This window comes from Cynoglossus semilaevis, chromosome 1 (genome assembly GCF_000523025.1).
Source record: "Cynoglossus semilaevis isolate Cse_v1.0 chromosome 1, Cse_v1.0, whole genome shotgun sequence".
NCBI classification, from domain to species: Eukaryota; Metazoa; Chordata; class Actinopteri; order Pleuronectiformes; family Cynoglossidae; genus Cynoglossus; species Cynoglossus semilaevis.
Window position 1 is genome coordinate 28,110,455 of NC_024307.1, and position 16,593 is coordinate 28,127,047.

At 37.9% G+C, this 16,593-nt stretch overlaps 1 protein-coding gene across 1 annotated transcript in view; it reads right to left on the minus strand.

The window, feature by feature from the left end:
- The window catches only part of LOC103389011 (FERM domain-containing protein 7), a 20,564-nt gene extending 3,982 nt beyond the window's left edge, over positions 1-16,582 (minus strand). The window contains exons 1-4 of the mRNA XM_025064092.1: positions 16,462-16,582; positions 1,822-1,939; positions 664-768; positions 294-336 (exon numbers count right to left, since the gene is read on the minus strand). Of these exons, the coding sequence (XP_024919860.1) occupies positions 294-336; positions 664-768; positions 1,822-1,926 (253 nt within the window). The 5' untranslated portion in view covers positions 1,927-1,939; positions 16,462-16,582. The remainder of the gene's footprint in view (positions 1-293; positions 337-663; positions 769-1,821; positions 1,940-16,461) is intronic.
- Between the last annotated feature and the right edge of the window lie 11 nt (positions 16,583-16,593).

A 16,593-nucleotide genomic window follows, 5' to 3' on the forward strand; every position in this document is an offset into this window, starting at 1 on the left:
GCTACCACAGAGTGATTTTGATACACTAGTAGGTGTCACTTATTAGTGGTGTGCTAGTAGCAGTGTGATATGCACATGTTAGCATCTGCTAGCATTTAGCGTCTTTTAAAGTGTATTTGTGTACAAGTCAGGCAAACCGTGCTAACAACCACAGGCTCACTTCTTCTACTGCAGAAACACGTATTTCTTCCAGAAAAGAATGAGGCAGAACACAGAGAACAAATACTCTGAATTATCTCGTGAGACGATCCTGACGCTCTAGATAAAGAAAATAAAAAAAAAGATTTACTCACATCTGATCTGTTTGACCAGTGGCTTCAGCATCTCCACCCAAACCTGAGACACATGGTTGGTGTTGTTATAATGCATTAGGAAAGTGAACTCCTTGTCACTGTGACACAGCTCACCACTGCACACAACCTAATGTGACTTTGGTTGTGTGCAGCTTTTAACCCATCACCACAGTCAGCAGGGGGCAGCTAAAACACCTGGGGAGCAGTGTATGGGGACGGTGCCACGCTCAGAGCACCTCAGTGGGAACTTGGCAGCTGGTGGACTCAAACCTGAAACCTTCTGGATCCAAATCTACTTCCTTAACCACCAAACCACCACTGCCCCCATTTAGAGCAAATTATTAATAATTATGAAAGAAAAGTTCCTCACATAGTTGCCAGTGTGGTGCCTGAACTCCAGACCAAAGTACTCCTTCTCCAGCAGCTTCAGGTGGCCACACACCCTGTTGAAGAAGTCTCCTCCTGAGACCTTCCACTGAGGGACAAACAAAATAACAAACTTTCAGACTGAGCTTCACTGACAGAGGGAACCCGCCTGTGTGGGAAGATCTTATTTGATTCATTTTATTTGGTAAACTGTAAAAATGTGTTCTGGTCAGTCTCTGATGTGGGAGCAGGACCAGGATGTATCCTAGTTTACTCCTCCTCCTCCTCCTCCTGGTTTTCTCCCTTCACTGATGATCACATCCCTTTGGACCATTCTTTTCTTCACTGCTGTGTTTTTTAGCTGTGTGATAACCAGTGCTTTCTCTCTGCTGGTGCTTGCAGAACCACCTTCATTAACCCGTCAGGAGGAGAGGAAGGGGAGGAGGAGTAGGGAGAAGAGGTGGCAGTGAGCAGCTGCTGGTGATTAGACAGAGAAAACGTTTAAAAAAAGAAAAAGAAAAACAGGGAGCAAACCTGTGATTAGAAGAAAGGACTGCTCAGTGTGGAAGGGGTGATCCTCAAATGATGTTTAAAACTGCTGAAATACGTCCCCTAGTGGTTAAAATGTCGGAAAACCATTTAAACTGAACGTTTTTATATTTACTGGTGGTTTTCACTGTCGTCCGTTTACTCACTCACTCACAGAGCAAAACAGAAAAAACATGTTGATTTTGGACACCTAAAAACTCAAAGAATTGTATGAACCAATCACAACGCCTGCAGCCACAGCACATCACACTGACCACAGCCATTTAATTTTCTGAGTGAAACAGCCAAAAAAATGTTTACTTTCATTGTGAGTTAATATAATTATATGAATAATTATTAATTATTATTAATTTTAACATCACAGCACAACAAATGATTATATGAATAATTATTAATTATTATTAACTTTAACATCACAGCACAAATTACGGTGTTGGTCCACCACTGACTCCAATAAAAGTTATATATATATATATATATATATGATATAATTTTTATTTAAAATAATACTAGTAATTATTTGTATACAGTACTATGAGTAGGTTATATATAGATTACTCATAAATAATTTGTGGCAAACAGAGTGAATGAAAGGATAAATCAGCGAACTCACCTCCACCTCAAATGTTCGCTCGCTCTCGTCCAGAAAAATGACCCTGAGCCGGAGTTTGTTCTGAGAGGAAGAGAATCTTTGGGAGAGAGGAGAACGCTCCTCCATCTCTTTCTCCTCTCTGTGTTTGTTTTTGAAGAGAGACAGGAAATTAACAGAGGGATGAGGACAGAAGAAAGAAAAGACAGACGTGAGGAGTCAGGGAGATAAGGAGGAGATTATTCTCGTCATCACGGACAGAGTCAGACTTTCACCCTCCTCCTCTGCCATCTTCATCATCAGCATCACTATCATTATCCTCCTCCTCTTCCTCCACAGTGGCTGCCACTAGAGGGCACTCTATAAAATCATACTAATCTAATTTAATCTTGTTAGAATTATTTTATGTGATTTTTGAAATCAAAGACATCAATATCAGGGCCATGTGAATCTTTAATGTTTTGTCTACTGTGTTTTATAATGTAATTGTTCTATTTGTTATACTTATAATTGTTTTTGTTTTTAATTAAATTGGGGTTTGGTTTTTTAGAATTTTAGACATATTCACAATAGATTTTTATTTTACTTTGCGCTGTCGCAGGAACATGAAACAAAACGAATAAAGTCCAAATCTTCTTCCTGCCAATGTACCAGTCCGTGTGTATGTGTGAGTGACATATAACATAATATAAATTTCACGGTGACTGGAGACTCTTAAAGAAGTGACCTGCTCTGAAGTAGGTCAGAGGAGCAATGGCTTTCAGTAGCCTGAAGACTGACTGTGATACAGACCGACACACACACACAAACACATACACACATACACAAACACACATACCTTATTGTTTTCTCAGACAGAAAAGCCACATTTCTGACCTGTTTCTGGCCATGTGGCACTAATTATCCTCCATATTGAGCTTCCTCCAATCCACTTAACCACACTTTGGGTTACTGTGTGACTGTGACTGTGTGATCACATATGACGTTAACGAGAAGTCGAATTTAAAGCCAGCACAGTCTCCTAGTAGCTAACTGATTACTATTTTCTTGTCACGCAGTTCTTGAAGCTTGCGCCTAGTGAGTAGTAACAGCATCCAGCCACAAGATGGTAATATTTACATGAAAATGGGGGGATGAACAAAGCGCTAAGAAAACCCAATTCCGTTTAGACCTTTCTTAAAATATTTAGCCACTATAGATAATACAATTTTGCTAAATATATATTTTTTTATGTTGTTAATGTTCTCGGTTTATGTTTGAATATGTTTTTAATTACACTTGGTTTATTTAAGACTGAATTTAAAAATGAAGTAAATATCGAGAGCACACTCCAAAGACAACAGTTCAAAACACATCCTCAAAGTCCATTCAAAAACTAAACTTCCTTTAAAAAAGTCAAGCACAAAAAAGCAAACACATTTCATGTTGACCAGCAAACATTTAAAGACTAGCCAAATGTAGGTATGTGTTAGCCAAGAGACAACTGAAAGCTAACATAACCTACGCCTAAACAAGTTGTACTTAGAAAAAAATCACCATAGTTAGTGATTTTAGAAAGATATGGCCTCACGTATCCTAGAAATAGCTTTTATATAATCAGTAAATTTTTAAGTAAAAGTTTGGCAATTTTGTATGAAAAGAAAAAAAACTAAGAGTAATTCAAGCAAAAAGACGAAAATGGTAAAAATGAGTTACTGTTGCTTTCAATGCATCAAAAAGCAAGCTACCATACAGCTAAATTAGCTAGCGGATAGTAAATGGATAACCAAAATGTTTCTGCTGCAAAACAGATTTTTCTCAGATGAGTCAAACACTGTGATATTTTCGCTTCATTACATGTTTTGGACAAATATTAATGTTGTGATTTTATCTTCTGTGTGATAACAGTGATGGAGGTTGTTTCCTTCTGTTCAGTTTTTAAAACTGAGGCAGGTTTTTTTCTAATTATTTCAGAGATGTTAGATGTGGGGTTGTGTCAGGATCACATAGAGCTCAGTGTTCCCTGCTGTTTTAATGTCTGAGAAATGAGGTTTGATTGTAAACGTGGGAAAACAGAGAGATGTCTGATGACAGAGATGATATCAGCTGGAAATAAAAACAACATCACTCTGACATCACTTTTACTTTTTTTTCTCCACAGTTCTCCCTCCACAACTCTCCTTTCTTCTTCTTTTTTATTTATGAAAGTATCCAAAAACGCTGTTGTATGGAAGTTAGGTGTGTTAGTTAAGTCTTATAATAGTAAACACCTACAATTAAAGGAAGGTTTATTTTATCCTTTAAACAACGTTCTTTTAGAAACTAATCACAGACTTTAGGTTATGTCAGTTTTACAACTCAGTCAAACAATGGTAGTTGTTTGTTACTTTTTATTAACCTTAAAAGTATTTTTATACTTTAATTTGTACGTATTAATACACATTCTTCTTATTCTATTTCACTGGACTGCTGTGTTTTTCAACCACAATGAAGGCTGTTCTTTTCTATTTTATTCTTTACACATAATATATATAAAAAAGAAGGAGAAAATTTGATTAAATATAAAAAGCTTTGAGCTTCTGCTTAATTTTCAGGGGCAGGAAACAGGATTTGGCAGAGAGACATGAGAGAGCATCGTAAACCTGTTAGAGGTTTTAAAGGGACAATTTCACACTGAGGAAATGGAGCTGCGTTCATAACTGAACATGAAGATAATCATTTTAAAATAAAAAGGAAATCACTCATTACAGCTACAGAGACACTGGATTTAACTCACACACTGCTGCACAGATGATGATGACATGGGAGAAGACACAGAGGACGAAGCCTAATCCAGTTACAGGAATCAAACCGACAATTTCACACTGAAGAAAATTACACTTTGTATTTGGAGGTGTTTGGCTACGAGTGCAGAAAAGAGGAATAGATTGAACCCACACTTGTTGGAATGTTTGAAAAAAAATATGTCAGCAGGGGAAAAAAAGCCCATAAAAACCAGGAGCATGAAGGTTTTGGTTGAAAAATAATTATTCTAAACAACATGTACAATTTAGAAGTGATACTCAAAAACTATAATTATTAAACTATAAAAAAATATCAGTTCCATTATTAGTTTATCAGTTTCATTTTTCACTCTGTTATTAGCTGGTAGTGCTAAAATAGCAGTTTTTGCACTAAAACCAGCATGTCTGACTGATGTAAAGTCCATTTTGTACATTATGTTAAGACATCACAGCAGACATGTTGTTTTTATAAGTAGGGAAACATTGAAAATTGAACTGATGCGCTGCTGAATTTTGTACCTGATCTAAAGTGTTTCGCGGCAGCCATATTGTTTTTAGACAGAATAAACATACGTTCTGACCCATGTACTGTTGGTTTTGGTACTTGGTCTCAAGAGTTTCATGGCGGCCATATTGTTTTTTAAGCGGGGAAAACATCACTCTGACTACAGTCAGTTTCTTCAATCAAGAACGGAGCAGGTGTTTCTGATGTAGTTTTTTAACAGGAAATTTTGTTTTTCACAGCTGCCATTCATCAAATCACAGGTGTAAATGACCAAACATTGTTTTATTACTTAACTTAGAATTTCGACCTAAGTCAGTGTGCGAAGGAGAAACTGTCCCAATTCACCAATTGCCGCTTTAAGGTAGGAAGGTACTTTTTTTGTACATTTATATTTTTTGTTAAACTAACGTAAGCAAATAGACATAAAACTAAACATGCTACATGCAGCTAGTTAATGCTCATTTTTGTGTTCATAAATGTGGAACTGGTTCAGGTCTGTGTGACCACTGTTAGTTACAGTATGCATTATTCTGGAATGTTCTTAGAAATACAGCAAGAGCCTTTATTTTTTATAATTGGGTTTTTTATTTTAACATTATGAAGTAAAATTAAAGTTTGTTTTTTATTTGGTGTATTCTTCAGAGTTTAAGAAAAAACGTACGCAGTGAGCTGCCTCATGTACTATGTTACAAGTAGGTTGAGGAAGCAGTTACACGCCAACTGCTCCAGTTAGTAGACTAAAGACTCAATGTTAAAGTCAAACAATGTCATTAATAACCACAGCACTACCAGGTAACGTCATTACAGTAGTTGTTTATTTATGCTGTTAAAGAAATTAAATTTTCTGTTATCATTGGTATCTGTGGATTTCAGCAAAAAAACAACATGGATTGGTTTGAGATTGATGAGTACAAAATGTAGTAGCTCTATGTGGAAGTAAGTAAGTATATGTATTTTTATTAATTTTGACATGAACTTGAATCAGTTTTAGTTAGCGTTAACTTCTGTCTTGCTCTCTCTTGTTCTCTCTCTCTCACACGCAGACACACACACACACAAAGTGATTAAAACACAGAGTTAAATTACACGTCTTTAACGTGATTTGACTTGACCTCAAATTTTTATGGTTAGAAAAATCTGGATTAAATCTTCTCTGTGTGTGTGTGTGTGTGTGTAGGCCTCTGCTGCTACTGCTGCTGTTAAAAGGATTGGACTAGATCTCATTATTACAGAGGAAGGTTTTAATCAGAGTTTTTCTCCATGCTTTTTTCCACTTGGTTAACCCCCTGTCTTTTTCTCGTCTTGCAAATTAGATGACATCGCTCTTTAATTCGCTCATAATCTCATTTCAACCCTGTCGTAATTCTTAGGCCTTTTACACTTTTAACACTCTTTTATTCACTTTGTCACTTCACCTTTTCTCTTGTCTTTGTCTCTGTAAATAACTGACCTTCCATACTCACTGCCCGGTGTTTATTCATTTAAGTTTATAGACCAAAGTCCATAGAGGAAATCAGTGATTTTAACACACGGGGACAAAGGAGTCGTTGGTCCATTGCTGCCCTCAGTGGTCAGTTTGTGTCACAAAGATAGATTTGGCAAACAGTGAGTCACAACACATGACACATTTGAATTTAGTTTTAATGGTTATCAGTGGTAATCACCAGATCAACCACTGCTGTGTCTCTGTCAACTGAGTCATGTACTGTATTTTCTCTGTAGATGTTTAGTGTGGAAAAAACCCCAAAACAAATAGATTTTCTTTCCTGCTCTGGTCACCTTCACCCCTGATTTCTTTTATTTCCCATTTTGTTTCAATTTTTTTCTTGCATCAGCAGATGTTACCAGCTGCTGTTAACAATGTTGGAATTCCCTCATGATCTGGTGTCTATTCATCCATGTCTAATCATTCACACACTCACACCAATATGACAACAGTTTACAGACAAAAACCAAGCAAAATCCATTTCTCATTTGTAGAAAAATAAGTTTTTTTCATAATTGTTTTTAGTCTTCACCTGTCACATCTGCTCTTATGTTCTTCCTTCATTTTCAATGTCCAGCAGCAGCAGCTTTGTAAAACTGTTACCATTTATTTATCATAAAACCATTTATTGTGTTTCAAGAGATTTGCTACAGTGACGTGAACACTAGTCCAGTGACTAAGTGTCCAAGTTTAAGAGCTGAAAGATGCCCTGTTCAGCTTCATGTCACTTTTAGATGTTTGTCTAATTGTCGTGGATGTACACTGTCTTTGTGTGTGTGTTTGGTGTGTGTCTCTTAATGATATTGCTGCTGAATCAGCCAAATGCCGTTCAGTGAGGAGGATAAAAGGTGGATACGGAGAAGAGGAGAAAAAAAATGAAGTTAGAAATTTACAAAAATGATTTAAAAAAGAATTAATATGACGGGGGAAGAAAAAAAACAAAGAAAAGACTGAGACTACGGAGTTTAAATCCTGACATTTGTGTTTTTTCTGGTGTACACACACACACATACGCACGCACACACACACGTCAGCTGCAGTTGTGTGTGTCTGTGAGTGTGTAAACAATAGAGTTGATTAGGCGTTGCATGGTGGTGACAGCTCTGAGCGGAGATGATTAATGATTCTCTGTTTAATGTGATTAGTCCATTAATACCTCCTGTGATGGCTCACACCGGCCAACACTGGGGAAAGGTCAGCTCACATGCACGCAAGTGCACGCACGCTCGTATACTGTATACAAACACACACCCACCCATGCACACACACGTGCACATGCGTATGCACTGCTGTAATGGATCATTAGGGAGGTCATAGAAGAGTTTCCTGTTTGTGAGTCACTAGTATTTTCACTTTAATGTGATTTTGCCATTAATGCTACTGTTCGCACACACACATGCATGCACACACACACAATTGAATGGCTGTCCTTTAAATCCCATCATTCTTTCAGCAAAGTTATTTTTTTTATCAATAAAATGTTCAGCTGAAGCCAGTGTGGAAAACCAGGAGAGGCAAGATTAAAAAATGACCACTTTTGGTGATTATTCAGTGTTTTATCTTTATATAAAACTCAAATGTGCTGCTGGTATTTGTTTTTTTATTTTTGTTAATTTTAGAAGACAAATTAAAATTGTCATTATTCTCAGGCAGGTTCTAGAGTTGTGAGAAAAGTCAGCCCCACACTACTATAAAAAATGATGCTAAGCAAAAAACGTCAGCTTTTTAATTAAAAACATAATTGAGTAAAGAGTATCAATTCACTCAAATAAATGTTATTTTAATTTGGAGAGTTTTTTTCAGCTTAGATTTTTGTTTTTTATATCTTTTTTTTATTCGTCTAAACTCAGGTAAAATCTCTGCGCCAGTGCAGCGTGTGTGCATGTGCATGTGCGTGTGTGTGTGTGTGTGTGTGTCTGAGACAGTGAGTGTTAATCTAACCAGTATAGTTAATATGTTGTTCTCATACTCTATTAGCCAGTGTTGACAGCTGATGATTGATCTTCTCATCATTTCTGCCTCCAACGCCCTGCGGAGACTATATGTGTGAGTGTGTGTGTGTGTGTGTGTTTAAAACAGTTACACACTTGTCCATTTTTAAGAATAAAATCATACATAGATTGTCTTCAGCTAATTCTAAATCCCAAACTTTAATTTACTTTACTTTTTGCAAAATACAAATTCATTAGCTTCTTCAGGAAGTGAAAGATTCTCGCTAGTGTGTATATTGTGTTTTTTTTTTCTTTTGTCTTTCTTCTGGTCCCGTGGGTTTTTCTTTAGGACACGTGACCATAGTTGTTGACGGCCCTCTGCTGCTGGATGTTGGTGATCAGTGTTTTTTTGTTTATTGGTCTGTTTATTGGTCTCATCAGGCTTTGGTCTTTTTGTGGTTCAGTGGTCGTTGTCAGTGTGAACTGGTTGTGAATCCTTAGTATTTGAGATTGTTTATTTGAATTTGTTCCACATCCAAAAGCCTTGGTGTTGTTGTGGGTCTTGTTGGTGTGTTGCTGTTCATTGTCCTTTATCCTTGCCCATTGTTTTTTGTTGTTGTCCATATATACTTTTGTTGCTCATCAGTCATCAATTATTCCTTCCAAGACAGTCTGCGTTATTCTTTGCCCATCTTTGTTCTCAGTTTTCTTGGTTCTACATCCAAACTCTTTTTCTCCTAACGAATCCGTTTACTGTGTGTCTTCCCCTCTTCTAATGAAATGACTCTCATCTGTTTCCGTCACTCCTTTTAACTTCTTCCTATCTTCCCTCCAGCAGGATCAGCCTCTCTTCCCTGCTGCAGAGTTAACTTAGTGACGGCAGTTGATAATGGCAGCATACTTTAACCTTAGAAAAATCTCACCCGCCGTCTGTTTGACCTTCCTACACTCACCAGGTTTTTTATTGAGCTTACCTTCTGCCGAGGCCTTGCAGGGTCTTGGGAAAACCTTGGCAGCCAAACAAAGCCGATAACTCACCACAACATCCAACAGCCATGTTAGGACCCAATTACTCAGAGCCTTTGTTACGTCCTGAGAAGAAAAATAATCTCTGCAGCTCAGTGTCACCGCTGCTGCTGCTGCTGTCACTTCAGTCCATCTAAGTTTTTCTCTTCTCTTCTCCATCATACCTTCATAAATAAACCTGCATCTGGTGCCTGTAAACATGGATCGTGGATCTTTATCAATTTAATTTTAGTGATTTTTAGCTTAGAAAGGTGCAAGCTGTTGGATCACTGCTGCAGAATCAGTGAAAAAAAATCAGAACAAAATATTCCAGCAAGTGTCAAAAGCTAAAAATGTGAAATAGTCCCTATATATTTTTGAAAACATCAGTTTGCTGAGGAAACAATATCTATCTGTCACAGTTGTTCGTAACCTTATGTTCTGTATAGTTAAGCTTGGTAAGGTTTATGTGGTAAGTTGTCTGGTTAAGTGACCAAATTGATCTTTACTTCTCCCACATGATTTTACATTGACTAAGTCATTTGTTTTACATCAAAGCTCCCATGAGCTGTTGATTGACAGCTGCCTACTTCACTTAGTTCAAGTTTTGGTTTGCTACTTGTACTCCCCAGACCACACGAGGCAGCAGTGGAGCAGCAGCTCTTGTGACACCATGTGCTAAAATCACTGATTTCCTCCATGGACTTTGGTGTGGGAGTTTTTAACTTGACTGCTTAACAATGTGAACAACAAAGTAAACTGAGTAACTTTAACATTAAAGTAAGAAACGTTTAACTCATCTGACTTTCAAGTTAGCTAACAAAAGTTTTTTTTCCTGCTAATGAAGGAAAAGAAAAAAAGTGTTATCTATATGAGAAACCATTATAGCTATATGTTAAAACGCATATCAGAGCTGATCACAATTTCAAAGAGTCGCTGGCGCTTATCCAATCAGGCAGCAGTCACTCTCCTCCTCCCCGTTTCCCCACTTCCTAACTCGTCTTTTTTTTCTCCTATTTTTATCTCCACCTCTCACTCCTTCCTCCATCTTGTTCTCTGAATCACAACCATGTTTTTTGATATCACCACCCTTCAAATCTCTCCTTTTTAATCTCACTTTAAAGAGCCTTGATCCCCTTCCTTGCTCTAGAAACCATGGCGTCAAGCTAGGAAGTGTGCACAGTGACACACACACACACACACATACATATACATGTGTATTTTAATTAATACATAGATTTAAAGCTGTGACGGCGGTGAGCTGAAGTGATACACCCCCACTAGTTAAGAGTCTTTTTTATTGCTTAATCAATGTTGAAATTAATATGATTTAACTCCCGACCTCTCGTTACACTCGTACACATGCATGTGCGCGCACACACTCACAAACACACACACACGTGCACACACCAAGCACTGGGTTATTAATTATAACACTAATTAACCTACAAGTAATGATTTGGCCTCTGTGAGTGTGTTAGAGTAAAATAATGCTCGTCTTTGAATGTGTGTGTGTGTGTGTGTGTGTAAATATATGTTAATTTGATTCCTACCCAGATATGATGGATTATAGGAGCTTACAATAACGACAGTAGAAAGTCCTCTTCAAAGCCTCGGCTTCTTTTCTATAATTCTGTTTGGCACTCGGATCAATAAAGTTCATCTTTTGCCAATTCTTTTTTTTTGTTATTATTTGGACTCTGGTCCAAATTTATTTTTATCTCCCTTCTACCATTTCCCTTGTTAATTAATACTTTCTGAAATAATGTTTTGGCTAAATAAAAACTGTAGGACCACCAGGGGACACCACAGCACCCCCTCCTGCACCTTCAGGTAAGAACAATCAGGTGGTAGTTTTAAATAAATCTACAGAGGCCACTTTTCTTTACTGATTATAAGTCTTTCATATGTGATTTATGAACATCAGAAACAAATGTCCAAGGCAAAAATCAGTTTATCAGTGGTCTGTTTAAGACAAAGACGTTGAAGGGAGGATTTCAAACAGTCAAGCAAAATATAAGGCATTTGATTTCAGTGATGTAGCCACAGTGGACCAGCAACTCCATGTGTGCACCTGTGATTTGATATCACAGCTTCTTCTCTGTGGGTTTACTGTGAGTGTGGTGGGTTTGCAAACTTCACAGACATACAGTATCTCATTGTTATTTTTAATTGAAATTTAACTACCCTTTTCGTTTCATAGTGCTTCCATCTGTCCTTCCTGCCTCCTTCCTCTCACTCTGCCCCCTTCCCTTATCGCCTTGCACCGTCTCCTCTGTCCCTTGCCTTAAGATGAGGACTATTGATTTTACACACCTTGTTAAAATTGAGTCAAACACACGCTCACCGCCTCTTACTCTATTTGTCTTGACACACACACACACACACAGCGGTGCAGTGTGTGACAGACACTCTGACAATAGGAGGCTGTCACAGTGATTGATGATGCTGATTATACCTTAATAATGAAATAAACATTTAAAACACCCTCAGTAAAACTCTTCGTTAATAACTGCACTAACTCTATCCATCTATCCATTCACCTATCTATCTATCTATCTATCTATCTATCCATCTATCCATCTATCTATCTATCTATCTTTCAGAGGTGCATTAATGTTCTATGTAGGTTTTAGTTTTCAACAATGTCTACAAAGAACATTTTTAACTTTTTAGGCTTAAATGTATTTATCAACAACTACACAGACAGATTATCAAATATTGTTATACATTATAAGTTGTTTGATCTAAAAACAGTTTGCATTTGGTTCCTCACACACATAAGCAGAGCTGAAGTGAGCATTTGTTGTGGATATTTAAGGAAAAGTCCTTGCATTACTTTGAACATGCACACACTCATGACCCTGACTTTCATATCAGCAGTTTGATGAAAAGTTAAAAAAGTTTGGGGAGAGAGAGAGGGAGAGAGACAGAGAGATAAGAGTGAGTGAGTAAAGAGTAGTTGGGTAAAAACAGAAAGCAGGACACGACGGTAACCGACGGCGAGCATCATCAATCAGAGTTTGAAGACATCGCTGCTGGCAAAGGCGACAGGAACAGAGAGAGAAAGAGCGTGCGAGAGGGAGAGAGGGAGAGAGAGCGTTAGGATAAAGGGATGTAAATGCTAAAGGAGAACGAGTTAAATATAAAAAGAGAGAAAAGAAGTGAGGATGTGTTTAACCTTCTTTAGTAAAGACAGGGAGAAAAGAATGAGTGAGAGACATTAGAGGAGGGTGGGAAAACAGAGAGAGAGGGAAAGGACTGTTTTGGCCTCTTTAGTGGTTTTAAAAGAGGAATTAGGACAATGACTCGTCACCTTGAGACCTGCTCTTTCACTCTTTTTTCCTCTTTTTCTGTACACCTCTCTCTCTATCTCTCTCACTCTCCCTCTCTTTCTCCTTCCTCCTCTGTGTCCACTCACATGAAAAAGTAGCACACCTAAACATGAAGGGCAGTTCATGTGAAGAACATAAAAACATTTAAAAATGAGAAATGGTTTGTTCAAAAACTAAGCCTATGCAATAATCTGAGAACTATAATCTGAGACTCCTCTTGTCCAAGCAGGTCAACCCAACAACTCTGTAAATGTAGAAAGACCAGAGACCACCATACTGAAAACAGCTAAAATGGCCTTGAACTGAGCTAGAGTATATGCGAAGTAGAAAACTCAAATGACGCACTTCATGATGATCAAAACAGATCACAGACCACAAATCATAAATGACCTTTGACCTCACAACCAAAAGCAAAGACAAAGTATTTAAGCCAATGGTATGGGAGTGTGTGCACAGTGATGTTTTGAATGTGATGTACTATATCATCCAAGCTTCAGAAGTGTCTCCTGGAGTCAAACAAACTAACTGTAAAGTCTAAACCAGACCAGCTTTAACAAAGTCCAACCTCCGAAGAGTCTCATTCTCTGGGTGTGGACGGTGTTCGGCTGCGTCTGGTGCACCTAATAAACTGATCTCATTAAACTGTATACAGTGGAGATTTTCTTGTCACAATGACAACTGTGCAGAGTTTAACACCGTATTACAGTATATAAAAAATTCACACAAAATGTCCACAGATTCTCTGGGTCAGTTCAGACTGATTTTACCGCCCTGTCTTTAATTCCTCTTTCACTCTCTTCATCCTCGTCTCTTTATCTCCTCCCGTCCTTGTCTTTAACCCTTGTTCATCTCTCTCACCTCCTCCTCCTCCTCTAAACTCCGTTCTTTCTGGATGAGCGGCTTTTATGAGTGGAGTGATAAAGAGAAGGGAGGATGAAGGGCAAAGAGGGAAGGAGAGGTGGAGGACAGGATGGTGGAGGGACGAGAGAGAAAGAAGAGGAAACTCAGCCATGCCAAAAACTGTGTTTTATGGATTAAATGTCTCCCCTCGTTTTACTGTTGCAAGGTTTTATTTTACATTTTGGTCCTGGTTTAAAGTTTAAACCTGGTTTAAACTGTTTAAACTTGTGATGCAAATTATTGGTCAGGGGATTTTGTAGTCATTTTGTTTCAAAAAGCTAAAAAGAACCAACAGCTCTGGTATGGACATGGCAGACAAGACATTGTCTTGATTCATACATTAATTCATGTCCGTCTTCTTGGCTGACATTTAATTTTTTTTTTCTGCTAGATTGAGATCAAAATGTATATTATTTCATACTAAATTTTAATTTTTGGCATTTCTCTGCTAACTTCTACTATAGCTGTTTTATTGGTTTGTTTTTACAGATCACAGATCTTAATGATCCAACACCAAACAAATACTTGCACTATCAATAGTTGGACAATTGTTGTTCCAGACCCAAAAGGTGAAATATAAAAATTGTGGTCATTATAGAAACAGCATCAAGCGTATCTAAAAACTACAAAACCATGACCATACATGGTAACTGTAAACCACTGACATTGATTGTACTTCAACCGTGGTGGTCAAACAGCCGGGCAGGAAATGAACCTCTGCATCAAATATACAATAGAAATATTGTCCCTTCATATATTTTCTGTCCAATGTGTGTTAATCTTTGAATCATACATTTGTCCACAGACTTAACAAACTGAAAACTTGATGTCCATATAAGGACTTGGCTGTCACTTGGTGCAGCCCCTTGCAGTGCAGTGTGACACTTGGTAATTGTGTTGTTGAATTAGATTATTAAAGAAACACAAGTGGCTGTCAGCATCAATGCCGAAGGAGCTGCAGAGGGTGATGGGAAAAACACACACTCATGCGCACGCACACGTATATATATCATCTTTGAATTACCGTACATCAGCGCAAACAATAAACTTACAAACTCATACACACACCCTTATAGATTGTCATCTGCTGTTCACACACACACACACACACACATAACAATGGAAGCTGGAGGCTACAGTGTGTTAGATGGATGGTTTGACTTTAAGCCTGTATAAATAAAAGCTAAATAAATCCTGATGGCCTCGAGTGATGACAAGTGTGTGTGTGTGTGTGTGTGTGTGTGCCTATGTGCGCACATTGTTTTTCAAATCTCCTGTTTGCAGTTGTAGTTGTTGTTACACATTACACACACACACACACACACATATAGCCTGCAGCTCTGCTTCATTCATGAATCCAGAAGAAGTAAAGAGAGCCTGCTCTTAAATATTCCTCAGATTTGTCTCTTCTTCATTTTGGTGTTTTTGGTGACTGTCTTTGGTCAAACATCTGCAGACCTCCACTTCAAGCTGATGCTGTAAATGTTGTCTGAGGCTGGTGACCATTAAGAGTGTTGTAATTAAGGCAGAATATTTCCTTTTTTTCTTTTCTTTTCACAAGTGGCAGGAACCTTCCTGGGTGGAAAAAAGAGGCAGCAGGTGGCAGTAAAGACACTTAAAGGATGAAAGACCGCTGAGCAACACAGAAGAAGAATATAGTGATTGCTGAGGGGAGGGTCAGGACCAGCACTACGGCAGATTGTGAGTTAAATTTAAAGGCTCAATGTCTCGTTTGATGCTTGTGAATATATTATATTAGGATCCATTTACATGTCATCAATCATTTATGTAGAGAAAACGATGAGAAAAAGAGCTTTTCATATAAAATCATGACTAAATCCACCTGTACACATTATAGTCAAGCAATAATAAGACTCAGATTTATTTTTTTGTTGTTTTTATTATTGTTATCATTATTATTACTATTATTATTATTATTATTATTAGAAATAAATACCTCTCCCAATTGTTTAAGATTACATGGGATTATAAAACACTGCTACCCTCCTCCACACACACAGTTCGTTCTTTGGTTCTTTCCTATTATATTTTTGCAGTACAATTATTATTTAATTAGTCATCGCTTCATTTACATGAATAATTTATCTTATCAGGTCATGTCTCACTCTCACCAGCAGAGCTCGTATTTGAGCCACAACTGGACGGACACCGTTACACACACACACACAACTGAAAAAGTGGGAGACAGATAAATCAAATGAATATTAGTTCATGAGAAAGTTCATGGAAGATCCTCCCTTATTTCCTTTCCTTCCCTTTGGCCCACATTTCTCCTTCATTCTTCATCTTTTTTTACTTCTTAGGTTTGTTTTTGTTTCTTAAATCTTTTTTTTGTTTTTCCTGTTCCTTGTCATCTGTTCTTCCAGTTGTCCTTCCTCTCTCTTCTACTTCTTATAATCTATTCCTCCTTCAATCCTTCTATATTTTCATATTTTTATGTCCTAATTGCTTTCTTCCTTCTCTCCTACTACAGTATTTTCTTCCCTGTTATTCCCTCTCTACTTCCATCCTTCTTTCTATCCGTCCCTCCATTTTTCCTTCCATCCTTCCTAACTTCCTTCCATCCTTCCTTCGCTACTTTCCAGCGTGTTTTCTCTTTTCTTTCCTTTCCTCTGTCCTTCCTCCTCAACCTCCACCAACCATAGATCAGCCTCAAACACCATCTCTGCTCTGATTTGCTGACTAGGATATCACTCACAAATGGGGCGGGGCCACTGACCTGGACTCAGAGGCTGGTCGGTTTTTACGCACAGAACGGACAGTCCACGGCCGAGCACGGACCGAGAGAGGTTTGGGAGGAGCCAAAGAAGAGGAGGTGAAGACGAAGAAAAAGTGACCGAAAATAGGAGAA